Consider the following 27,376-nt stretch of genomic DNA (forward strand, 5'->3'; position numbering starts at 1 on the left):
GTCCAAAATCGCGTGACGTCATTTATGGACGGTCCCTTGCACGGCCGCTGCAACGCCGCCACCGTCAATCGAGTTCTCGTGCCCAGCGCTCAAGAACGACGAACCGAATCTGCGAACGAGATTTATTTAAATGTTTTGTTTTTTGTTTTGCGACTGTGCGCAACTTTTGCCAAGGAAGTACCCGACGGTGATTTTTTTTGCCGTGAATTGAGAACGCAAAGTCCGGACGGTAAGTCGGCGTAAGGGGCCGTCCATAAATGACGTCACGCGATTTTGGACGATTTTTGACACCCCCCCCCCTTCGTCACACGGCGTCACAAAAAGTCAGACCCCCCCCTCAAATATGACGTCACAAAGCTCTGCCCCCCCAAAAAAATTCAACATGCTTCAAATCGCTTTAAACTATTGTCATTGTAGTGCGTATTTAATGTGGCGCTGCACTCTGATGTTGTAGGAGAAAACATTTATTAAAAAGTCTATTTAAATAAGTAGAACGTGTTGTCTATACGTATTTAAAGTTGCGCATTTTCATGTCACGTCACACCAAACCACCCCTCGTCACACATCGTCACAAATATCTGACTCCCCCCTAGGTGCGTGACGTCATTTATGGACGGCCCCTAAATCTATATATATATTTTAAAACATCAAAGCCACCTGCTCGGTTCGCCCGCAGTGGCTATCGTGTTACAGCAGCGGCGTTGCCACGACGACGACTACTATGGTACTATTGAAGTCGTCGTTGTTTATTTACCTGCTCGTATTACATTTCATCGTCATGTATTTGACCGCATTGAGCCCCTATGCGGATACCCCCCCCATTCCACCTACTTCCCTTCCTTCCTGGACGAGACGTTGCCAGTGATTTGCAATGAGGCGACAACTCACGGCACTCCTGGAGAGACACACAAATATGAAGGTCACTGCAAATGTGAACTCTGCAGCCTGCATACCCAAGCTCGCCGTTGCAAAATAAAAACAACCATGATACAGTAATTGTTTTTTTACCCTTTTATCTGGCAACAAAACTGGGGAGGGGCTGGTCACCCCGTGGTGCCCTTATAAAACTCAACGTTTAACCTACTCACGCCGGCTTGTGCCCGCCCTCACAGTCGGGCATATTTGCGGAAGACACCACGCCGCCGTTGACCCTGGCCATTGACCGAGCAACCCAACGTTCCTACCAGCTCCCTCCGCAGGAATGTGTTTATCTACCTGAACTGGAAGAGATACATGTTTGACGGCACCAAGTCTATTTGTAATGAAAACTCCACACGTTGATTATGGCAGAGAGAAGTCACTCGTTGTCCAAAACGTCCGTTATAGAGTTTGCTTCTCAGGGCAGTTCTGTTAACGCTTGTGCAATTTGTGTTGTTTGTACACCACTGCCAATGCAGTACCACACGTTTTTGTTTATTTGACCCAACAGTTGGGGAGCATGTGGATTGCTTATCTTATACAGTACTAGTGAGTTGAATTACGCCCCTGACCAACCCCCCCTTCCCCCTCCCCGCCAGAGTAATGTCATCATAAACTGAGATGAGCACCCTCCGATGGCCATTCGAGCAGGGTGATTGTTCAACTTGTTTAGGACAGAAAAACACATTCAGGGCCAATATGGGCCAAATTGTTCATAAAAGGCAATGTTCAATGAAAATGTTGATTTATTTGGATGATAATTGCAAATACAAACGTGACCAATTGGCATGAATCATTAACTTGTCTAAAACCAAGCGTTACGCATTAAACAGAATTACAGATTTTTGATTTATAGCTTTCATGGCTGCAGGGATTTATATTCTTGGTTCTTTCGGTAAAGTCACGTAGAAGGGAAATAATAAAATACAAATATAAAACAATAATAATTTCTCACGACGTTTCGACTGCAACACAAGCAATCATCATCAGGTGTGAAATCCACAGCAACTGCCAAATCGCTGTCTGTGGTGCTGACGTTAGGACAAACCGCCACTTTTTTTTCAAATTTTCTTGCTGTGGATTTCACACCTAATGATGATTGCTTGTGTTGCAGTCGAAATGTCGTGAGAATTTTTATTGTTTAATATATATTATTTTATTATTTCCCTTCTACGTGACTTTACCGAAAGAACCAAGAATATAATTACAGATGTTTATTACTGTACATTTGCACATTTTAAACCACTTTCATTCAATAGTCTTGGCAACTTCATACAGGTTGCCGAGTCGATGTGTATGTAAAACACAGCCCATGGCAATAATGGGTGGCCACCACCCTGACAATGTAACTGCAATGCAGCGCATGTCGGTATTTAACTTTATAAAACACTGAAATGAGAACATAGGAGTGTATCCGTCACCGTTTAAAATGAAATCAAGGCGAGTACTTAAGCCGAGGACGAATTTAACAAATGTCAACCAAACATTAACATTCAACACGGTGCATTAAATGGATAACTTAATTAACCTTTAACCACGTGGAATAGACGACGCGAGATGAAATAAAAACAATTACTTGCTAAAAATATTCCACTCTTATATTTTTTTTGAAGATTAGTCTACTTATCTTTACCATCTCTAAACAGTTAAAGAGTAAAATTTCGATTTAAAGCTTTCGTGACTGCAGGGATTCATCTTCTTGGTTCTTTCGGTAAAGTCACATAGAATGGAAATAATAAAATAATAAACATAAAACATAATAAAATAATATAATATAAAATAATATAATATATATTTTATTATGTTTTATTTTTATTATTTTATTATTTACATTCGACGTGACTTTACCGAAAGAACCAAGAAGAGTTAAAGAGTAAGCATAGAATCATTCACCCCGACAGCGAATGGGATAGTCGTCATTCAGGGTCGTCTTTCCATTCAAGAATCGGTTCTAATTTTACATCGTTTGTAACATCTCAGATGGTATTTGTTTCGCGTGTTTGACCGTCTTGTTTGTGCAGACCTCTTCCCTCGCTGCACCTTCATTTGTAACAGCATACCGTGAATATTTGCATGCAGCGTAACAAAAAAAAACAAATGATCACACTCTTTAACATGTGCATCCTGAATGTAAGACGATATTCAATGAAGTGAATCGTTCAAGCGATGCATCAAGAGTAGAAGCCACCTGCTTTGTGTGTGAAACTCTGTCAACAATCCTTTCATTTCTGTGGACGTGCCAGATGAATAGGCCACTGTACAAATTGCACACGAGCTGCCTGTTCATTTAAAGATCGGCAGCGGTTCGTTGTGAAGGCACATTCATTCCACAGACTACAACCAAGACCGTCTTGGCATGTCTTCACATCGGTGAGCCATCTACACTCTCTTTACGTTCATTCATGCGTATCTTCACACTCTGGTCGGCCATTCCAAAAACCTCGAATCATAGCCCAGGGTGGATGACCAGTCGGTGCCGTGTCATAGCCAGGCCAGGGTAGGGCGGGACACGAGCACGGGGGTAGAGGATCGGTGGCTTAAATGCCTCGCTTGGGGCGCCAATTGTCTTCTGCCGTCACCGGGAGATTAGCAATCAAAAGGAAAATACCGCCATTTTGTAAATGCCGTCGGATGACGTCATAACCGCTGCACGTGTTCCCGTTGTGACTGAGGAGTTTGTGTGCGGTGTCACGAGGTCCACTCCCAAAAAAACAATTATTGGTTCAACGAGTAAAGTAACGAACAAGTCGCATTAATCAAAAATGGCAATTCACACGTTGACAGTGCATGTAAACGGAGAGGTTTGCATAGGAAAAAAAAATCGGTAAAAATATTATGATCGCTCTTTTTACTTTCATGTGAAACGTATGTAACTTGTGTATGCAATTCGACAGCCCTCGGATCCGTCGTTTAGCACGATGTGCGACAATGCTCTCCAAGTGCCGAGAGCTTCGGGTGTTTGAAGAAGCTCCGAACACGTGGAGCGAAACGTCGGCCATTGTGCCAAACAGGCTGCACGACTCGAAAAATACGTTTGACATTTTTACAACACAACGACAAAAAACCTACTCGGTAATTTTCTACCAATTATATTCGTATGTATGTAGAACTTCTTTCACACCGTACGTGGCCAACCCGTGTTAATCGGAGGTGCGGGGGAAAGACAACAAACTAAACACGAAAAGCAGTTTGAAAGAAATATCTGTTAGTACCAGGTAGTCTTAAAAGTTACATCCGATGTCGACATTGCTTTGTTTTTTTCATATCTTAAAGTAGCACATTTCACTAGTTCACTCTGTACACGGAAGTCCATTTCCCTTCTCATCCCCCCCTCTCCCCTGGCAATAAATGGACCATTCCAGATCAAATATTGCACACCTGCAGTTTCAGGGGCATTCAAAGTTAAACATGGTGGGAGGGGGGGGATGTTGAAGGTTTCTCAATCACAAGGTTTGTATCCAGCTCAGGTTTACGTGAACCGAGAGCTTCACAGGATTCGTATTATTCGAAGTACAAGAAAATACAAGTGTTAAAAGTTGAAATTATGGAAATATTTGACCCGATTTCGGCGTTAGTCCACATGTTCATTTCTATTACGATGCTTGGTTGTCGAGCACAGTTTTGTAACATTAACGTAGATTAATGTATTTAAACAAAACTAATTATAGGGTTTCCTGAGACATTGGGTTCCCTCCCATGCTTAACAACACTCGCAGTTAAATTGGCCCAAACCTTCCAAACAAGGTCATCCTGAAATAAACACTCATTCTGAGGCTCAATGAAGCTTTGCAGAGTGAAACATTTAAATCTGTAATAAATAGCAGTGATGTTAACTAACGTTGACACTGGACATGTTTCGCGACTTACATTTACAAAAAACGCCACGCACAGGTGTAAGCCTCGGTGATGAGCAGAACTTATGACTACTTGAGCAGAACATTAAGCGCCCTCACTTGGAACAGAAAGCCGTACAATTTGCAGGATACATTAACGTGTGTTAGGATTTGTGCAATTGCCCTTTCGTTGCAAAAGCATCGTTCAAGGTCCAAAAAGATGCGAAAAATTTGAGAGCAATGGTGGCGCCATGTCCAACATATTGTGGCTGCACGCGGCCGGGAGGCGTTTCCGGGGCGTTCAGTTCCCGACGAACAACACGCGCCACAACGCGAGCGCACACCACACCAGAGCACTACGCTGCTAAAGACAAAGACCGCCGCCCCCCCCGTATAGCCCTAACAGACCGTTGGGTCCAGTGCTGTTAAGCGAGCACATACGAAGGACGGCACGGCACACGTAGGGAGTGGGTGGCCAGCACCACGCCCGACCGCCTTTGTCTCCTCCCCCCCCCACCCCCCCCAGTGGCGATGTTTTTACACATCACATCAGGTACTCACTTGAGGCCGAGTCGACCTAGGGGAGGCCCAGGACCGGTTCAGTTAATCGTCACCGGTGTTGGCCGTGAGCGGGAATCGAATTCGGGTCGCCGGGTTCGTAGCGCGGCGTAACCGCTGCACCACCGCTCCCCCTATGCAGCACAACCACAACGATGTACACCGTAACCATGGCTTACTTCCCCGACTTGCTTTTTTTGGTAGCTTAAACGTTTCAGCCCTCGAGTTAAAATGCTATTCTATGAGGCGTGCAAATATTAAAATTACATGAGTTGTACACTTGCTACAATCGCCGTATTCTATGGATCATAAGTCACACTGTGCCCCCCCCCTGTAATTTAAATCTGAAGTTTGGGGACGAGTCTCAAAATCCAGTGGATGTTTGTTTAACTTCTTTCGCACCGTACGTAGCCAACCGCGCTAATCGGAGGTGCGGCGGAAGGACAACAAACTAATGTGTTGGGGGGGGGGGTGTGGGTGACCAGATTTGCGTACTTCTACTGACACTGGGCCCAAGTCTCGCTTTCAGGAGTGTCTTTTAATCCTTGAGAACACCGTATTATTTTTTTTCCTCGGTGAAGAGAACTCATTCGGACAGCACTGGCCGTGCACCGGTTTCCCCTACCCTCGCCGGGTCACCGGCTTGGAGTACACAGCGATGCCGGATCCAGCTGCGCCGAGCTCGTCTCGTGCGCGTGGCCGTTGACGGCCACGTTCTCGGCCTCTTGCTTCACCTGACAGAGGAAGCGGATCAAGCTGCACAGCCCGATGATGCAGTTCTCATCCGGCCCATCGTAAGCCACTGGGTCGTCTAGAAACGTCCGGCACGTCGTGTGAGCAAAGTCGATCATGCGCACGTCCACTTTCGCCGCCAACGCGCCCGTCGCTCCATCGCCGTGCCCGTTGCCCACTCGGCACTCCTCCTGGCCCTCGTAGATGATGAGCAGGGAGCTGGAGTAGAAGCGGTACGAGTCCTGGCGCTCCAGCGCCACCCTGAGCTCCGAGAGCTTGCGCAGGACGGGCTCCAAAAGGTCCTTCCTCAGGCGCTGTCCGTTGTGGAAGAACTGGGTCAGCGTCTCCTTGAAGCCGTTCACCGACAGCTTGCGCCCGACGTACTTGTCCATGTGCACGTACTGCCGTGTGTCCACGTGGTACACCTGTAGGAGGGAGGGACCCAGGCGAGGATTTCGGTTGTTGTTTCAGGAAGGTGGGCTCTCGGTGCACAAAGTATTACTCGCTGTTCGATGCGTTTCGGGTTGTACGGAGCGCTGTTGAGTGCGACGTCTGACGTTTGGCTTCGTGTGCCGGGAGCCGCCTGACAACACGAGTCAGTCTATGGGCCTTCTATGACAGCGTTCTTCGTTGCAAGGCCCGCGGGCCACTGGCGGCCCCTGGTGGCCTTTAGTGCAGCCCCTGACGACGTGCGGCCCCTGACAATACACAATGTGAAAACACCATCATCGTGCTGTCAAACCCAATGGTTTCATGTGTGGTGGCCAGGAGCTCCTTACACGGATGTCTTAGCAGCGAAAGTACCCCCCCCCCCCCTCTGAAAATAAGTGAAGGACACAGCTCTACGACAGCAATGATTTCCAGCAGCATTTGTACAAGCAGGCAAACCCTGAATCAAGTTGACTGAATCTCATTGGCGGAGCGGAGCCATTATAACAACTGATGTAAGTTAACTCCACACATCTTCTTGGTTCTTTCGGTAAAGTCACGTAGAAGGGAAGTAATAAAATAATAAAAATAAAACATAATAAAATCAAATAAATCTCACGATGTTTCGGCTACAACGCAAGCAGCCGTCTTCAGGTGACTTTACCGAAAGAAGAACCAAGAAGATGAATCCCTGCAGTCACGAAAGCTTTAAATCGAAATTTATCGAAAAAGACTGCGAAGCAAGCCTAAAGTCACAGACAATTTGTTCTATGAACCAAAAGAGACCATTGTTGGGAGGGAATAAAAAAAATGCAGTAGAATGTTTAACTCGGACGATTAAGTGCCAATGGCATTTCAACCGAAGCAACTGATGTCACAGTGTTACAAGCCATGCTGAGGATGTCACCGTGTGACCGTCATGTCAATTTTCCACAAATAAATAATGCATGCAGGTGCTAGGTGGAATATTACATCGCGGGATTGTGAGGGGCGGCAGAGGATAAAGATGACGACGCTTAAAAAGCCATTCTACGTTCAGTCATCTGTATGTGATTCAACCGGTTCTCGAGTGTAGCGAGTTGATCGTTTCAGCCCGGTCACAATAACTGTACAAAAAAACCCATTATGTTGAAATTTGGTTCCACATTTAAAATTTGGCTAAATTACAGTTTTTGAGAATTAAAATATCAGTTTGATGGTCAAGCGACGAACTTCGCCCTCACATGGCAGAGCCATTGGGGAAGTGCTCCCCCTCCCCATGACGTGTGGTCCAGAGGTCATCAAAGGCACCTCAGAGGTAGCTCTGGAATTTCTGCTTCTGTGGGCCGTTCTCGAACACAAAGGCTTGCGTTGTTCTGGGTGATAAAACTACGCTCTCAACTATTTATTCTTTCACCAGGTAAGGCCGCCTTGAGCTATACAGCTCTTTTTCAGAAGTGGCCTGACCACAAATGATAACCCAACGAAGTGGTTTCTCACGTGGACATTTATATCAGCCAAATACTCTAAAAGGCATGCTTCTAAATGTGGAGGGACAAACCGTAGGACCCGGAGAAATATCCACGCGACCACAGGGAGAGAGACACGCAAACTCCAAATATACAGCAGGCGTAAGGGTCGGGATCAAACCCACGACCTTCTGTATACCGGGCGAGGTAGTTAACATCTCGCCACCGTGGCACCCCCATGGCGACGTGATGTTAGATCCGAGAACATTTCTCGTCTCGCGACATGATGTTGATGTCGCAATTGGGATAAACTTGGGGGGTTGTGGAAATACAAAAGGAAGCTAGCAAGCCACTCTGTGTCTATGCACGTAAATCAATGGAACACGGTTGCGTGCCCCTCACTCGAGTGTTACCATCGTTGTTTCTCTTGGCCGGTGTTCTTTTTGTTTGTACCTGCATGCCGCTGACGCGCACGCCCAGCACGGACGACGTGCTCTGTTGGCACGTGCGCGTGTGCAGGGCCTTCTTGTCCTTGGGCGCGTCGTCTCCGTACTGCCGGACGCCCATCTTGAGGTCCAGGATGCACGGCGCCACGTACGCGGACACCAGGTTCTCCAGCAGGATGAACCCTGCGGGGTGCTCGTCAAGGAATCAATTGTATCATCGTCATCATCATCGTCGTCGTCATCGTCGTCATCGTCGTCGTCGTCGTCGTCATCATCGTCGTCATCGGCGTCGTCATTGTCGTCGTCGTCATCGTCGGCGTCATCGTCGTCATCATCATCATCGTCATCATCATCGTCGTCGTCATCAGCGGCGTGTTTTATTGTTATTGTTGTTACGCTCGTCTACTCAGGAAAACCTCGCCGAGGCTCCGTGACGATTTTTCAGGAGGGTGACGAATGTTATGTCGCGTAGTCCCAATTTACTGGACGTCTGTGAAAAAGAGCTTCATGGCTTATCGGATTCCTCCTCCAGTCTAAATACAGATTCTGATTCATGAGCAAACAATTCCAGGGCTGCACCTGCATCTCGTTGGGTTTTCTTTCAAAGTTGATGTGAAATTTAGCCGAAATATGCCTTTACAAATGTCTTTCAGCTCGAGGCTTCATTTCGGGCAGCGGAGGAGAGCACAGCCAAATCCATCGTTAGACTGTACTTCTATGCCCCCCCCCCACATCTTTACTTTCCGTATTCGCCAACCCACACTGAGACCAGCATAATGAAGCAACGTCAAAAAAACCCACGACGGACAGTACGGTGTGGGAAGGCCATCATCCAGTGGTAGATTGACAAAACCGCTTTACCGCACGTACTCTTGCCGGCGCAGGTGTGAGAGAGTGCAGTGCGGCACGGAGGATACTGTGTTGGTTCTGGTCCTTGAACTTTGTCTGCAGGCGTTCTATCCGCGCGCAGAAGTCTTTGTTGCGGACGTCACTGCCATTTTCAGCGGGAGGAGCGTCCGGGCCGAAATCCATTCCGCCATTCGTGCCGCCCTCACGTCCATTCTGCTGCTCGCTGCTCGCAAACGACGACGAGACGCTGATCGCCTCCGATCGTAATCTCACGGCGCTGTCCGTGTCAGTCACGGGGCGAAGAAAAGGAATTCGCTTCAAGCGACAACGGAGAATGTTGTCGTGTTGGGAGAAGCGCAGCACCCCCCCCCCCCCCCGATTCTAACTCGGGGCCTCAGCAATGCCGTGGGTCCACTGAAACAGCTGTTATGAACCGCCTGCCTCACTTGCTCAGTTCAATGTTTTAGGAGTTTTAAACACTATATTTGTTTGCCAAAAATATAACTGACTGTAACTTCAATTAACCTGATAAGCACAAACAAGAACAGTATTTATATTATGCATTATTTTGTACAAAAACATTGTAAGTGATCGCTATAAATAATAAAATGCCATTTTAATTAAATACTAAATATAAGGGTGGAGTGGGAGTGTAGTGGCGAGTACAATGCTCTCTGAATCTAAGTTTGATTCTCAAGCTCAGCGAACATTATTTTTGGTGAACGATATCAGAACCTATCATAGGCCAGCCCTTCACTTACCTGCAGTGACTAGCATGGTGAAGTATAGTCAAACAACCCACATATCCAATAGAGTGTGGGAGGCCCTTTATCTGGCAGTGAAGCGCTGTACGTTATTATGTACATACAAAGACAAAGATCCCCCGTATAGCCTAAACCGACATTTGGGGAAAGTGCTGTAAGCGAGCACCTATGAAGGCCGGCACGGCATACGAGGGGGTGGGTAGTCAGGACCACGCCCGACTGAACTTTGTCTCCATAGTGCTGATGTTTACACACTACACCAGGTCCTCATGTGAGGCTGAGTGTACCTGGAGGAGGCTGAGTGTACCTGGAGGAGGCCCAGGACCGGTTCAAATGATAGTCACTGGGTTGCTGGGCTCTAGCACAGCGCGCTAACCACTGCAGCATCCTTCACGAACCACCTCCACAGAAATCAATATCGACACTGCTGGCACCAGTCATCGGCAGTCCAATCAGCTCCAAATATTTCAGTCCATCTCTTCTCTAGCCCGTGCCGCGCCTGTTTAGCCCCATCTATCTGGCCGAACAAAATCTCCTTGAACAACTGGACATGCGGGCTCCATGACCCAGCCAACACAGCTTCGTGTCCTGATATTTCAAGGATCTGTGAACTCCTCACACAATCCAGTCTGGTTCGACCCAGGATGGATCGTAGGCAGGCTAGCCCGAATGTTCTAAACCAGCACAGATGTTCCATTAGAGGGCTCTACGTTTCGCAAGCATAGAGAAGGGAAGCCATAACTGTGGCCGAGAAGACCTAGAGCTTTGTTCCGAGCGACAGGCCAAGGGTAGCTTCCACACAGCGTTACACAGCTGTTGAAATTATAATGCTGCTCCACTGGTTTGGAGTGAGACCTCCGCTGCCAAACCAGAGCTGGTCATTAGCACACACACACACAAATTGCATCAGTCGCAGCCTTTGGGATGGGCGATCGAGGTGACTGGCTAGATTTAGATACTGAGATAGACAGAGAAATATGGAGATAGGGAAAATGAGTGATAGCCATGAAGACGAGACAATTTTGTGTAACCAGGGCAACGTGTATATTGAGGACAGCCCTTCGCAGTACTGTATATGCATTCATATGTTAAAATGCATCAATGGAATATCCACTCACCATCTCCTGGTGTCCTCCGTGTTGTCCACTTGAGGGTAGTTGACAAAGTACCTCTCGCCATTCCTTTCCTCGATGTTCAAGGACACAGTGCCTGGTTTGAGGGCAGACAGGAGGTGCAACAGTCAGGATTGACCACGGTTGGTTGGATTTACAAGACCCACTGTCTAGAAACTATTTTTAGTTTACCAGCTAAGGCCCGCTGAACTATGTAGCTCTTTTTCAGAAGTGACCTGGCCACAAATGATAGCTCAAGGAAGTGGCTTATCATCATGTGGAAATTTACAGCAGTCAAATACTCTAAATGCGTGTTGTTTCTAAAATGTGGAGGGATAAACCGGAGGACACGGAGAAAAATCCACGCGACCACGGGGAGAACATGCAAACTCCAAATACACTGGCATCAGGGATGGGATCGAACCCATTAACCTCCTGCATATCGGGCGAGGGAGTTAACATCTCACCACCGTGGTGCCCCTCCTACATAAGAATCTTTATTCAGAGTCTTTACTTTGACTGGAGGAATCCGAGTGCCACTGGCCATGACAATAAATGCGGTAATGTTTTGACGAGCAATTTAAATCAGCTCCCGTGTGCAGATGCACAGCGGGGATTGTTGCATGGCATGAGCGTGAGAGAAGAGAGAAGGTGAAGGCTTGGTGGGGGGTGGTGGGGGGGTATGTAACCACAGAGGTATACAGTGCAGTGCAATTTATAACATCATTGCATCAGCACATTGTTAGGGTAAGTAAAGTAATAGGTAATGCATTACACCAGCGCGCTATCGGGGTCTACGGACCCGAAGACGTGGAACGAGGTACCAGCTCAAGTTCGAGATCCATCCCCGAGCCTGAGCCAGTTTTGCGAGAGAGACTCAAAGTGGTGTCGTTCCAAAGAGCATACTACGTGCGGTTAGGGGCCATCCCTTTAGTAGGCACGCAAAAGTCTGTCAAAACTTGACCCCTCCCCCCTCCCTGTAGGCACGCGGACTTTTTACACCCCCCCCCCCCAAAATCCTATAGAACGGCCGATATTTAATCCACGCAGAAACGATCACGGATGAATAACTCATTTGAAGGCCAATGTAGACAAATTATTATTGAGGCTTCACCACCCCCCCCCCGTTTCCTATGCGTACATACATTGTCAGTAGACTCCCCCATACGCAAGTTACGCATTTGGGTTAACCCCCCCTCCATGTGTACGTACTCAATGCATGGCCCCTTATAGTGCACATTCGTGATGGACTGGACCCGTGAGAGTTGCGCGATAAAAAAAAAGCTCAGAATTGCTTCCTGACACACTGATAAAAATGGAAGTCTTATCAAACGAGTCAATTGTTAAATCTACATCATATCTGGCCATTTTATTTATATTAATGCAGCCAAGTAAAAACAAGCCTGTATATAGAAAGTAGGGCATGTGCGTCGAGGGGAGGCGGCAAATACCGATCGACGGAGGGATAAGTCTACATTTGATCTTTCGGTTAGTCTCAGACTACAGAGAAGATTATCATAATGAGCCAAGACTTGAACCGCCACACCGAGGTATTTATACGCTGTATCTATGATCAACGTCTTTCCCAACGTACGTAACCAACCGGAGGGATAAGTCTACATTTGATCTTCGGTTAGTCTCAGACTACAGAGAAGAGAATCATAATGAGCCAAGACTTGAACAGCCACACCGAGGTATTTATACGCTGTATCTATGATCAACCTCTTTCGCACCGTACGTAACCAACCGAGGTAATCGGAGGTGTGGGGGAAGGACAAATAAAATGCAAAAAAGTAGGTCTAAACAAACGAGTTCTCAATATAGATTTACCAGTGCATAGCTCCAGTGGCTTCCTAGCATCGGAGAGGAAGAGCGTTCCAGACGGCTGCCGTGTCAGATATGGAGGTCGTTTGAACATACTTCACCACGCTGGTTATGAAGTACGTGCGATTTGGTAAAGGGGGTGCGACCAGGGGAGACACAGTACCGATTCAGATGTCAATCGGCACTAATGTTACCAATTTACAGGAATCTAACTCGGGGAAAGCTGGGTTCATATGGCGCACCACTCCTCATATCCCATGACATTACAGAATAGATTTCACAGTTCTGTACGGTATTTAATTATCGTTTAAATCTATTATGAAACATATACTAAATATTCCTGCAAATAAGATGGGATGTGTTTTTGTTTAAACAATGTTGTGGGTTTATTCTCCAACACACCGGTTAGTGCTGTACTCGTAACGAATTGGCACGTTTTGTTTACGTGACGAACCCTCAACTAACCTGGCGGTGTCGGGTGGAGGCGGGTTTTACGACGCATTTATATTTCTAGATTTATATTTACGCGATCTAACCCAATGACCACTATTATTACGGACTAAATATATATCGGTTGCCGAGTGTTGGGCGGCCATGCCTGCGCATATTGCCTACGCCAGGGGTCCCCAACCCCCGGGCCGTGGACCGGTACCGGTCCGTGGCCTGTTAGGAACCGGGCCGCACAGCAGCAGGAGGTGAGAGCGGTGAGTCCGTGTGTGTACACACTCCACACACCACATAGTGGTGAGCGGTGAGTCCGTGTGTGTACACACTCCACACACCACATAGTGGTGAGCGGTGAGTCCGTGTGTGTACACACTCCACACACCACATAGTGGTGAGCGGTGAGTCCGTGTGTGTACACACTCCACACACCACATAGTGGTGAGCGGTGAGTCCGTGTGTGTACACACTCCACACACCACATAGTGGTGAGCGGTGAGTCCGTGTGTGTACACACTCCACACACCACATAGTGGTGAGCGGTGAGTCCGTGTGTGTACACACTCCACACACCACATAGTGGTGAGCGGTGAGTCCGTGTGTGTACACACTCCACACACCACATAGTGGTGAGCGGTGAGTCCGTGTGTGTACACACTCCACACACCGCATAGTGGTGAGCGGTGAGTCCGTGTGTGTACACACTCCACACACCACATAGTGGTGAGCGGTGAGTCCGTGTGTGTACACACTCCACACACCACATAGTGGTGAGCGGTGAGTCCGTGTGTGTACACACTCTACACACCACATAGTGGTGAGCGGTGAGTCCGTGTGTGTACACACTCCACACACCGCATAGTGGTGAGCGGTGAGTCCGTGTGTGTACACACTCTACACACCGCATAGTGGTGAGCGGTGAGTCCGTGTGTGTACACACTCTACACACCGCATAGTGGTGAGCGGTGAGTCCGTGTGTGTACACACTCTACACACCACATAGTGGTGAGCGGTGAGTCCGTGTGTGTACACACTCTACACACCGCATAGTGGTGAGCGGTGAGTCCGTGTGTGTACACACTCTACACACCGCATAGTGGTGAGCGGTGAGTCCGTGTGTGTACACACTCTACACACCGCATAGTGGTGAGCGGTGAGTCCGCGCGTGTCCCGCCCCCATTGTTTTATTATTTACCACTTCCGTCCGCGCCTCTTTCCCGCACTGCACACTTGTCTCAGTCACAGTGTTGGTAAGCCCACAAGCTCTAACCCCTAGTAGCCAAAATTAGTAAAATACAAACGTCGCTGGAGAGCTTCTTTGAAAAGGGGGAAAGACCCAATGATGAACCCCCGCCCCCCCCCCCGGTCCGTGAAAAAATTGTCTTCCACGAAACCGGTCCCTGGTGCCAAAAAGGTTGGGGACCGCTGGTCTGCGCCCTTACTGCAGTGCCGGATTCTCCTAGTAGCACAAGTAGCTGCATATGGAGTAGCTACGGGCCCGCACTCTCAAGGGCCCCGCGCTAAATGCTTTCAAGCTATCAATTCCGGTTCAGTGATTCTGCACTTGCTCTATTACTAGAGTACTATAGCGCCTTAAACTTTTACGAACGACTGGGTGTTAAGGGTTAGCAATTTGTCGTATTATCTGGCTGTAGAGCAAATGAAAAATTCAATTGCTTTACTGTGCAAGTAAAAAATGTGTGTTTTCATATTTACGTGTTTTTTTTATTTAGGGCCCCTTTATAGCAGGTGCGACAGACCCCGCACTAGCTTAATCCGGCACTGCCTTACCGCACTGCCTTGACCCTGCAAGACAAATGCGGAGCGGTGATTGTGATCCTTGGCCGCTGTTTTAAATACAGGTGTCGGCGAATTATATTTTCACTTGACCAGGTGTTTGGTGACGCACCGATCGCCGTTTACATTGTTGGAACACCCTCGGGGGCGGCCCACGACGGACAATCCGCGTCCACAGATGTGAAAACGCAAAATTGCTGTAATAATCGTCGTCGCTGTGGGAAATATAAGTAACAGAGTAAAATTGGCTGACGATACACGTCCTTCACACATTTGTACAATATCTGTTTTCTTGGTTCTTTCGGTAAAGTCACGTAGAAGGGAAATAATAAAATAACAAAAATAAAACATAATAAAATACAATTCTCACGACGTTTCGGCCACAACGCAAGCAGCCGTCCTCAGGTGAAGAACAGGGCTGTCGGAAAGAGAGCGTCTGAATGAACACCACCAGGCTCAAGTTATTTTTATTATTGTATTACTTCCCTTCTATGTGACTTTACCGAAAGAACCAAGAAGATGAATCCCTGCAGTCACGAAAGCTTTAAGTCGAAAAATATCTGTTTTGCTTCGCACATCACCGACCATCCGATTAGCACGGTTGGCTACGTACGGTGCGAAAGAAGTTCAACATCCCATCCCTCTGCCGTGGAGACGCTGTATGACAATATTGGTGCAGAGTTTGTGTTGACCGAATGCCGCTGAATTTGTGCATTCCCAGAGGGCAGGTGGCTGATGGGAAGTGTACAAAACAGTTGTTTTTTTGAGGTGCAGGGACAGCTGTGTGAAGGAGGCGTATGGTCTGCGAATGTATATTCGTCAGAGATCTACAGCGGTGAAGATAAAGTACAAAGGTAAAGGTGCAGCCCTGAAATGTCTTGCTCACACCACTGCCGGCGGGAGGGAGGTCCCTCCACCACAGGGAGCTCTCGCCAGCCCCTCTCGACAAGGATATTTGGCCTACTCTTCTGCACTGGCCGGGGTGGGAGAGCACTCCACACTTCATCCCACCGCAGTTGACCTACCCGCCTATCCGCTAACTGTGACGTACACACTTCTACTGAAACTAAAAACACTATTTTGTATTTTTCCAGGTAAGGCCCACTGAGCTATGCAGCGCAGCCAAACACTCTAAACGCACGCTGATTCAGAGGCGGATGGTGATGTGGAGGGGGCATTCAGAAACTTGCAAGGTTGTTTTAACAGTGGCGCCCGCGGATTTTTTTGGGATTGCAAGGCCACATGACGGCATCACGACCACCACCACCATAGTTTAGTACAGTAGGTCGTTATGAGTTCAAATGCTTCGTCAGACCGCAGCAAAAGCAAATTTTTTTTTAAAATACAAAACACTATCAGAGGGTGGGGGTGAATGTCTCAATTATTTGTTTAGTATATAAAGACAAATATTTGTTTATTCCACACACTCCCCCACATCACACATTGCAACATCCTGACATTCTGGATGGCATTACCAGTTTGTATCGACGGTATTAGGCAATCCGGACTCATCAGAGCAGGTGGGGGAGATATTTTCTTTGGGGGAGAGGGGGGGGTGCCAGGTCGGGTATGTAAGAGTGTTCTAATGTTTAGCAATGGAACCCATGCACGTGGTGTATTCTTCTTCCTTGTCTCTGAGCTTATAGGTCAGATGCTCCAATGCTGAGATTGGGCCCTAATGAATACAACCATTGAGTATGGGAGGGGGGTCCCTGATTCTGCCACGTACTCAATATGGTTTTTCTGGCTGCTACATTGAGAGTCCTTAACAAAATGTTCTGCTATTGAGTCAGTCCCACTTCTCTTAGGCCCCACAGCGTAGTTTCTACACTTATTTTTTACAGATGTATTGTTCATCGTATTGAATACCCCCATTATATTTTCATATAACTCATCAATAGTCGGATATGACCAGAAAGCATGTTTGTAATCGCGTGTTACACCCAAGGGGCACCTCGGGCCTTCCGGAGATGAGGCTACACCAAACTTGGCCCTCCTCTGATTGGTCGCTTAGGCTCCGTGTAGAAATTTGAATTGGATAGTTCTCAGGGGGAGGGATCTGACCCCTTGGGAAGTGGAATTCCAAATCTGGGTTCATGTCTTGTTGGAGATTGGCCGATTTACTATTTGCTCCCATAGCGCTAGGGTCTGAGGTCATCCACTGTTCGTCCCTGAGAGCAGAAGCCGGTATGCCACACTGACTGAAGCCATTTTATTACCCCAGGAGGGGGTGGTATTAGATCTCTTCCTCTGGCGCTGGTGATCACTTCCCGAACCTGGAGGTATTTATCTAATAGATTGTAATGTGTCAATGTGGCCATTATCTGCCATAAGGTCCCCGACTATATGAATCTGGGCCACTTTCCAATCAGACCATCTGATTCTCTTGTTTTCAACTTGCAGTGCCGGATTATTCCAAAGTGGCAAGTAGGATTGGAGTCCCCTCAGGATTTGGGTGATTCTGTTTATGCACATCCACAGCGTAGTATTGACCATCTCTAGCGGCTTTATGCTCAAGGGCTTATCCTGCGGGTGCGCGAGTGAGCGAGACCTTCCAGATTCCATGACGAGACTGAGGCCTCTTCCCAAGATTTCCACACTCCGTCCCTCTCCTCCGAGATCCAATGCTTCGTGGCATACCTGCCAGCTGTGAGGTAGTAGTATTTTCCCAAGGCGGATAGAGCAAGTCCTCTCTCACTCCTCGTCTGGGTAGGGGTCTAACTTATTCTCGCGGCTTTGCAATTTCAGATGAAAGAGGAAATGTTGGAGTGTAATTTCTGGGGGGAAAGGTTTGTGGGATCCGGGTTGGAATCATTCTCAGGTGGTACAACATCTTTGGGAGGATCAACATTTTAATCGAGTGCACCCTGTCAGGAAGAGACAATGGGATATTGCACACTTCCAGGGAAGTTTAGATCTCTTGGAGTGGATTGGGGAAGTTCACCTTAAAAAAGCTCACTCAGCCGACTCGGATTGAAGACTCCGAGATATTTAATCCTCTGAGGGCACCATTTGAAGGGGGTCAATGCAATTGGGAGGGCCGGGAAGTCTGGGGAGATGGGCATTATTTCTGGTTTGTTTACATTTAGCTTACATCCTGCCACTTCTCCATATTCCTTAAGCTCCTTCAGGAGGGCCGGGATTGAGGTTTCGGGCTCGGTGATGATTAATAGTACATCGTCTGCATAGAGATTTCTCTTATTCTCTCGATCCCCGTAGCGCAGCCCTTTGCTCTCTAGGCCTCTATGGATATCGCAAACAGGAGCGGGGATAAGGGGCAGACCCGCTGAGTTCCACGCGCGAGCGTCAACCTTCATGAAACGATTCCGTTGGTGGAGACCATTGCGCAGGGGGTCCGAGTACAATAGCTGGCACCACTTGAGGAAAAGGGCCGGTGTATTCCTATTTCTTCCATGGTGCTCAACAGGAACTTCCATTCTACGCTGTCGAATGCTTTTTCGCCATCCAGGGCAATGGAGTAATCTCGTTTTCTTTATTTTGTGGCGATATCAACAGCATTGACGAGGGTCCGGATGTTATCTGCGGAATCGTTCCCCCTGATAAAGCCAGTCTGGGCTTCCCCAATGATGCTCGGCAGGGCCTTTTCCAAGCACCTTTGCATATATTTTATAATCAGCATTGAATAGGGAGATTTGTCTATAGCTGGCTACATCCTCCTGGCTCGTGGATCACTAATTCTGGCTTCCCTCATGGAGTCTGGCAACTTTCCCTGCAGTTCTGCCTCATTCAGAGTGTTTAGTAGGTGGGACAGGATGTGGGTCCCAATCTTCTTGAATAATTCCATAGTCCTACCATCAGGTCCTGGGGCTTTATCAGGTGTAAGCTCTTTAAGAGCTTCCATGAGATCTTGAAGAGTGACGAGTCCATCTAATTCTGACTTCAGTGAAGGAGGGAGATGGGGAGGACTATTTCCAGCAGGTAGGATTCCATGTCTTGAGGTGTAGGGTGTTCTGAATCGAGTGTCTCGAATATTTACATTTCTCTTCATGTGCAGCCACTTCTGTAAATGGTCTGTATTACAAACAGTTTGGTCATGCAATGTGGGGCCAACGTTGCTACTTTTGTTCAAATGCTTCTTTCTGTTTGCGTGTGCTTGATAATTATCACCGAAGCTCATTAGTGAAACAAAAAATACAGCTACATACATTTTTTCCCCAGTATTTCAAGCGTATGCGGTCGCGTAAACTGCCGTTCATTAATCATTCAAAAAACGGACGACACCTTAATTGAAACATGTGTATCCACTGGCCACAGATGGTGATGCTGCTTTACAGAGCGAGCATGCAAGAAGGAAATGACCTCTTATAGAGGGTGCTAGCAAATATACTCAGCACTCCATTATGTGTCCCTGCATTTAAAAATGTGTCTTTAGTTTGTCAACTTAATGGTTTTGGAGACCAACATTTTCAAGCAGCATTTTGTCAAAGCACACAAAAGCTCCGAATTCGTTTCAACCTTCAGGATATTGTCAGCAGAGGCAGGCTCGTAAAACGATATGCGACTGGACTATCGGACGTTATCAGCAAGTACACCCCACACTAATTACCGGGCCCCATTCGAGGGCAGAACATCCACATCACACTACAAGCAATCAAGACGAGCACGGTAAGGTGAAAGGTATTTACAGCTGTCGAGGTGTCATGTTGCATCAATAAACATCAGTTCTCAAAGCTCACAATACACGCATCGATATTGCGTGTTGTGTGGAATGGGTACATGTGGCCGCTGCAGAATGCTTAACAATCCGCAAAGCAAAACACGCGTGTGGACGTATGTTGAACTTTTTTTGCACGGTACGTAGCCAACCGTGTTAGCTCGAGGTGTGGGGGATGAAAAACAAACTGAACTTTCCACTTTTAAATCTATATTTTAAATCTATATTTAAAAGTGCATGGCTCCAGTGGCTTCCCAACATAATACGTCGCAGATGGTGACTCCCCTTGTGCCACCCATGGCACCGGAGTGGCATTTGCGGGCTTTGTGCTGCCTGGGGATGTTGGTGCGAGAGATCGGGGCTTGCTGGGAGACAAGCGATATCAGCTCGGAGATAAGAAATTGGTTTTCTAAAAAGTTCCATAAACCTTGTCAGTTCGGCATGACTCACCTTCAGTGGCTTACATCAACAACAGGGTAGCAGCAAGTGGAGCTGGGGGTGGCTTGGCACCAGTTACGCGAACGGCCGGACCGGACCGAGTCATTTGTTCTCGGGGCTATAAAAGCACCGCGTTAGAACTTCTTTCACACCCTACGTAGCCACCCGTGCTAATTTCAGGTGCGAGGGAAGGACAGTAAACTAAAATCCAAAGAGCAGATCGAATGAAATGAGTTTTCAATCGAGAAGCTCCGTGCGAGGTGTGTCCTCCCGAAGCGCACGGGGAGGAGGGGCGGGGGTTCTCGGCCACGCGTCTCATATATTTGTGCCTAGAAGCTGTTTGCCTATATTATTTCAGTCGATTACCAGGTGCACATCGCAACTGGAAGTGACTGATAAAAAGAGTTCAATGGTTAAAGACGTCCAACTGGATATCGCCTCTATGTTTTGCTCCGTTATTAAGTGCCAGCGGTGTTGGGGTGTACAATGCTGACATTCCATTGGTGGCAGTTGAGCTACAAACCCTGTTGACATTGCAATAACAATCAAAACAGTCAGTCATCTTGGAGAACGTTATTTTACAACATAAAGAACGCCCTCTACCCTTATAATTGCAAATTTCCTGTCACCAGAATTTATTAGATTAGAAATATATAAAATGCAAAAGATAGAAGATGCCACTGAAACCACCGAAAATGATAAGCCAATTTTAAAACATTTATTCCAATGCTACAGCGGTTAACTTCACAATTCTACATTTGGGACTGCTTGGCAAATGACGTTACAGCTGAGAGGTGGAGGGAGACGTAGCGAACAACAACGGTCCGAGCTTCGGCACCGTGGTTTTCCAACTTTAACCAAATTCTCACGGGTCTCCCCAAAAAAAAAAAAAACATCACAGTTCTATTCCGAACAAGGGCACATCTGCCCCACGTTATTTCGAGGATAGGCTGCACCACGTCCGAGCCGCATCGCATCAAGTGCCATCGCCAGCCCGCGACGAACGTCAAGCCTCCGAGCCCCTTTTTGTCGTGCGGTGAATCCGACGAGTACAGGCAAAGCCCGACCACAGTAGCCCCCCCCCCAACGCCTCACCTTTGTACTGCGGCGCAAAGCGTGCGATGTCGGGCGGCAGGCTCTCGTACACCTGGTGCTCGCGCTGGAGCAGCGGCTTGCAGATGGTGGCGTCGTTGAAGCGGAGGACGCACGCGTGGCCCCCCACGAGGTGTGCGAACGGCTGCAGGACGCGCCCCGACGCCCCGACGGTTTCCGGAGAAAGGTCCATCGGGCCGCCCTGCATTGAGAAGGTCGAGAAGATAAAAATTAACCCGTAACAACAAAGTTTTTCACTATAAATCCTTTATATGCATGGCGGCGAGAGTGCTCTCGTCCTCTGGCTTGAGATGGCTGCCACCTATGGGTCAGATGATTGCCTGCCACCATTAAGCAATTGGCAATTACATGTAATATTTTTGTCCTAAAAAGTGTAAAATTTTGGAAAAAAATGTTCGCGAACATTAATTGTCACGCACAACGAGTCTGTGTGGAAAATGTCAGCTCGATTGGATCACGGAGAAGTGGGTTAAAAAACGACCGAAAGATTTGCACGGTCCTAAGCGAGCAAGCGAACTTAATATAAAGGATTTAAAAATGAGGACGTTGAACTTCTTTCGCACCGTAGGTAGCCTGCCGCGCTAGACGGAGGTGTGGGGATCAAGATGACTGTGTCAGCATGGACGAAGTCGTTCTGGCCGCAACACCCAAGCCAACTCTTTGAACCTTGATTCGTTGGGCCACGTGGTAGTTTTATGACAATTTTTTAGTTTATAATTTAACCCTTCACCACCCCCCACCCCTCCACCACCCCCACAAGATTTTCACGTTTACAAAGATATAATGTATAGGTACCAATGTACTGATCAATGTAGTCCTTAAGAAGTTATTTTGGGTTAGATCGCGTAAATATATAAATGTGTCGTTAAAACCCGCCACCACACGACACAGCCGACTAGTAAGGATTGTCACGTAAACAGAACGTGCCAATTCGTCACAAGTACAACACACCTGTGTGTTGGAGAGCCAAGCCACAACATTTACTTTCCGAGTACAACGTTTCGTCAGTATACGAATATAGTTTCCCTTTTTTTCTGGCAACAAAACAGGTGTTAAAATGTTAAAACACCAAACTGAAACCTTTTGCAAGGAATCATGTCTGCATTAACCACGATGCTTGTGGTGAAAATACAAAAAAAACATGCTCTGACAGTATATGCATTGTCTTTGAAACTGATTGGTCCACACCAGAGACAGCTTTCTTTAGAGCCTCGTCTCAAACGGTGTTGGACCAGAGGACGCCAAAAGGCGAACAGCACAAAGACAACGCCACTGTTAGAACAATGAGAGCTCGGGGTGAGCAGCTACATCATGGGACCTCCTTTGCAAGTGACAAAGAAGGCGTCCTCTGGCGTAACACTGTTTAAGACGAGGCTCTAAAGAAAGCTGTCTCTGGTGTGGACCAATCAGTTTCAAAGACGATGCACATACTGTCAGAGCATGTTTTTTGTTTGTATTTTCACCACAAGTATCTGTGGTTAATGCAGACGTGATTCTTTGCAAAAGGTTTCAGTTTGGTGTTTTAACATCTTAACACCTGTTTTGTTGCCAGAAAAAAGTGGAAAACCTATTCTTATATTTTGACACTGGCAAAGGAGGTCCCATGAGGTTTCGCCAGTAATTACAACTAGCTTCATCAGGCGACAGACAGATCACAAATCTGGCTGGTTTCAACAACACATTTATATATTTACGCGGTCTAACAAAAAAAACCCCTCTATTATGGATATTGGTCGCGAAAGCCAATGCAGTCCAATAAAGCTCAACCGGTGGCTTCAGACATCCAGTCATGAAGACTGTTACCATCAATGTACACGTATGCCGAAGTTTCTTTCAGTCACGAAAATGCCCCACGACCGCACAGACGGTTACACAATTTACGCTTACAAGCTGCATACATTCACGAGGTTGTAAAAGAGAATGGCCAAAGTAATGTGGTTAATATTTATCGCATTCCCACGGTATAAAAGCACCGTCAACATTGGCATGCCGTGAAATGACAGAGGACTGACTGCCTGTGCAGACAGGCACAACCCAGAACTTCAGACTCGTTCGCTTTTACCGCACAAAAGAATTTGCAGCTATGCAGCCACTCGGGAGTGCAGAATGCGGTTTAGGTTTTCACAGAGTATGTTATGATTCACATGACCAAGCTCAAAAATGTTATGTATTACAGTTCGTTATTATTACGCCTGTTAAGCCATGAAAGCCTGAGTGAGTCTCATGGCTCTTTTTCAAACGAGTTCTGCAGTTTTTGCAGCAGCGTGGTTGATGATTGATATGTATATTCCAAAAGAGTATAAAAAGACGCCAGACTTAAAAAAGGCATTTGATTCAAAGCACACTTCGATATTGTGGACGTTGGTGCAATGGTTCGCAAGCTGGACTTACAAAAATAATCCAGTTCAATTCCCCGGCGTTGCAGTTGAAATAATGGGTAAATATTATTGAATGCCCCAGGTCAAACCGTGATCACCCAGCGGTATAAATGGGTACAACAACGGTTGAGCAGTCGGCACATCGAGTATGGTTGTGGGGTAAAATGTGAGGTCTATCATCTCTTTCAAAGACGCATTCATCAAAGGAGGCCAGAATGAACCCTGAAGAGGGGGCCTTCTCCAGAGCATCCTCTCGAGTTCATGGGTCGACAACCTGCAGCTCTTCAATTGCCTGCTTCGTGACACGTTCTTTATGAAGGACCCACCCCGTCTCGTGTTGACCACACAGTGCATTGCGGCTCTTGAAAATTTTGGTGGATTTTTTGTTTGTTACCGAATTCAAAAGATAAATGCCTCTCCTTGTTATTTTGGTTTTGCCGAACCCTGCGTAAGAGTTGGGAGGGCTTTCCACCAGCGGTGGTACGAACAAGCATTGTCAGTGCTGCACCACTTTACCCTCCGTGCGTTGTTAATTGACCATCATCAATGGTACAATTAATTCCAACTAAACCAATAACCCAGCTTAAAAAAGACGCTCCAAGCCTGGGGTTGTCATTCAGACTCTGTCTTCTCGACAGACCTGTTCTTCACCTGAGGACGGCTGCTTGCGTTGTGGCCGAAACGTCGTGAGAATTATTTTATTATGTTTTATTTGTATTATTTTATTATTTCCATTCTACGTGACTTTACCGAAAGAACCAAGAAGATAAACCAACACAGTCATGAACTAAACTAGACAGAGATTCAGAGGCCAATTATAGATAAACACGGGGATCCATATAGACTCGTCGAGATACACATTAAACACAAACCTCAAATGCGAATGCGGCCACGCAATCCACACACTACATCCCATATCGTAAACCGCTGTCGATGACGCTCCTTCCAAAGGCGAAGGAAAAGCAGCAAAAATACTCCTACGAACTCTTAACTCACAAAGCCATCTCGTCCTGGGCGGCCTGCGTGTTCTCTGCATGTTGAACTTATTTCCCACCGGACGCAGTCAACCGTGCTAATCGGAGGTGCGGGGGGAAGGACAACAACAAACTAAACGCAAAAAGCGGTTCTCAAACATTGCCACTTAGCTCCCCCAACATATGCACGCTGCCACGCGCCATATAATGTACAGAATAGCGCGTTGTTTTAAATGCACTTAAATGAAAACGCGCGCGCATGAATTCAAACGACTGCATCCCAACCACGATGACCATCGTCCTCATCATAAACCACAAAGTGAAAACATAAAAAATGAAGACGCAACGTACGATCTGCTCCAAAGCGGCTGCGATTTAAGTGCGAAGCGACTAACCGACACGACGAATGCGATTCCGGCTCCGGCTGCTTCGCGGAAGACGTCTGAAAAAAAAACAACCTTTGCTTTTAACCACACAAAACCACTTCCTTCCCCTCCCCCTCCCCACCATGACTACTTGAAATTTACAACAGCAGCAGCAGCAGATAAGTTGTAGGTGTTGAGACACTTACCGGGAGGGTGGTGACACAACCACGTACACGCACAAAATGCGCCAGGAGCAGTTTGTCGATTCGCACGCATTTCCTGGCCAAGACTCCGCCTCTGCTTTCACCTACGCACCACGTCCAAAGCTCACGTTGGCAACACAACACACACACACAGTGAACTGGTCCAACGAGTTTCATGCTGGAAGCGGCCGTTTATCGACAGGTACACACACGCACGCACACCTGGGCGTTCTTCGCTTAGCGCGCGAGATGGAAGTTGCGTTCCCAAAGAACAGCACGTACATCGAACGGCGCTATATTCGTACCCTCTTACAGCGTTGTGCGAAGCCGACTATAAACGGCGCGGGGGGGGGGGGGAGGGCATTACCAAAGAAAAGTAGAATTAAATGTTATTATTTTAGCCCTGCATTCATCAAACACTATAAAATGTAATGCATAATAATGTTAACGTTATAAAAAAAATGCCATTAAGGAGTTTGATAACAAAAAATCATTATTGAAACAAAAAAAACATGATTCAAATATATTACGTAATAATGTTTACGTTCCAAGAAAATACTTAATAAGGAGTTCAATAACAATAATTCAAATGTAATACGTCATAATGTTAACGTTACAAGAAACTACTTAAGAAAGTTTAATCACGAATAATTAGAAAGTAAAACATGATGTTAACATAAAAAAGGAATTTAATAACAAATAATAACAATTCATGTTAAAAAGATTACTGCTATTAAAGATCACTTATTAAGATGGCTAAGCCCAGACTGTAGATGTGGGGGTCGCTAGCCCCCGAAATCCCTCCCTCGATAATGCTAACGGCCGGGCTAGCATCATCAATCGCCCCCCTGCTGCTAAGCGAACCGCTGCTGAGTTCCTCACCCATGGTGTGGGAGCCGTCGCCCGAGGATTCCCCTCCACCGCGGGTCCGCGTAGCAGGCATGGTTAATTACGTACGCGCACACCCACACACACAGCTCTGCACGGCACTCACTCAACACTGACCACTCGCGTTACGATCGCGCACCTGTATCATACACGTAGTGAACGTGCGCGCACACACGCATACAGCTCCACACGCGATACCCCTCTTGCGCCGCTCTGCGCAGCGCTCGCCGTCTGCTGGCCGCTTACGTTATGATCGCGCACCTGGGGTACGCCTATTACGCACGCCGCGAGCTTACGCACACACAGTACCACACGCGTTCCCACACGCTCACACTGCACGACAAGATCACGCGAGACCACGCTTCGCTATTAATGATTTATTACCTGGTAACTAATGTTCAATCAGTGAGTCGACGAGGCTGGCCTATTCCACTAAACCGGCACCTATTCCCTATTTATCGGCTATGATTCTAATTCACCTTCTTACTCACTGTTAAGTGTCCACGGCGGTCCGCTGATCCCGGTGTTAACCGCGTGCCTCGGTGCGTCGCACGGACGTCCGGGTCGCTGGCTCGAGCTGCGTCTGGTCGCCTGGCGCTGGAGTAAGAGAGCGATTTCCCCTCTGCGCTCCTCTATTTATCCTCCCTACCTCCAAAGGGGATGCTGCGCTGAACAATGGGCTCGTGCACCCCAAGCCCGCGCACGGCAGTCCCCAGGCGCTGTTGATATGCTAATCAGTGAGCGACGTTGGCGGCGTACATCCTAATTACTCCCTTACCCTTCCTAACAATGGGGCCTGCGCGCTCAAGCGCAATTATCCCAACCCCCCATGACTATGCGCAACAGCCCCTGTGACCCCGCTATTCATGCTGTCTCGTGCCTCCCCTGCTTGCCCCGTCGACTCGTGGGGGTGTGTGTGGGGGGAAATGCGCCTCAACCGCGGTGGCCGAATGCCCCACGCCGCGACCACACCATATTAAGGCCGGCAGCAGCGCCGCGGTACCACGTAGCACGGGGGAGGTCATCCAATTCCCTGATCGCCGGAAACCGTGAGAATTAATCCCGATAAGGGTCTCTCGGATAAAAACCGGTCGATCAGGTAACCTTCCCTTCCAGCTCTATGGGGGAGGGGGGGGGGGATGCGTGCGGGTGTGTGCTTATGTGGGGCGGGTGATGGGGGGCAGTGCG

The 27,376-nt window shown here is 47.5% G+C and overlaps 1 protein-coding gene across 3 annotated transcripts; it reads right to left on the minus strand.

Moving 5' to 3' along the window:
* Positions 1-1,646: 1,646 nt before the first annotated feature.
* LOC133351648 (inositol hexakisphosphate kinase 2-like) lies at positions 1,647-25,386 on the minus strand. 3 transcript variants are annotated; one of them, XM_061567008.1, is made up of 7 exons: positions 25,304-25,371; positions 25,128-25,174; positions 21,363-21,561; positions 11,096-11,186; positions 9,282-9,436; positions 8,372-8,547; positions 1,647-6,466 (listed from the first exon to the last, which is right to left on the minus strand). In XM_061567008.1, the coding sequence occupies exons 3-7, from the start codon at positions 21,550-21,552 to the stop codon at positions 5,945-5,947; spliced, it is 1,134 nt and encodes a 377-aa protein (XP_061422992.1). In that variant the 5' UTR covers positions 21,553-21,561; positions 25,128-25,174; positions 25,304-25,371; the 3' UTR covers positions 1,647-5,944. The 3 variants fall into 3 exon arrangements, with proteins under 3 accessions (XP_061422992.1, XP_061422993.1, XP_061422994.1); XM_061567009.1 differs by lacking the exon at positions 25,128-25,174 and having other exon boundaries at positions 25,304-25,386; XM_061567010.1 differs by lacking the exons at positions 25,128-25,174; positions 25,304-25,371 and adding an exon at positions 21,944-21,983.
* Between the last annotated feature and the right edge of the window lie 1,990 nt (positions 25,387-27,376).

The sequence above is a fragment of the Lethenteron reissneri genome, chromosome 38, assembly GCF_015708825.2.
Source record: "Lethenteron reissneri isolate LAM-NWPU_2019-01 chromosome 38, ASM1570882v1, whole genome shotgun sequence".
Lineage (NCBI taxonomy): Eukaryota > Metazoa > Chordata > Hyperoartia > Petromyzontiformes > Petromyzontidae > Lethenteron > Lethenteron reissneri.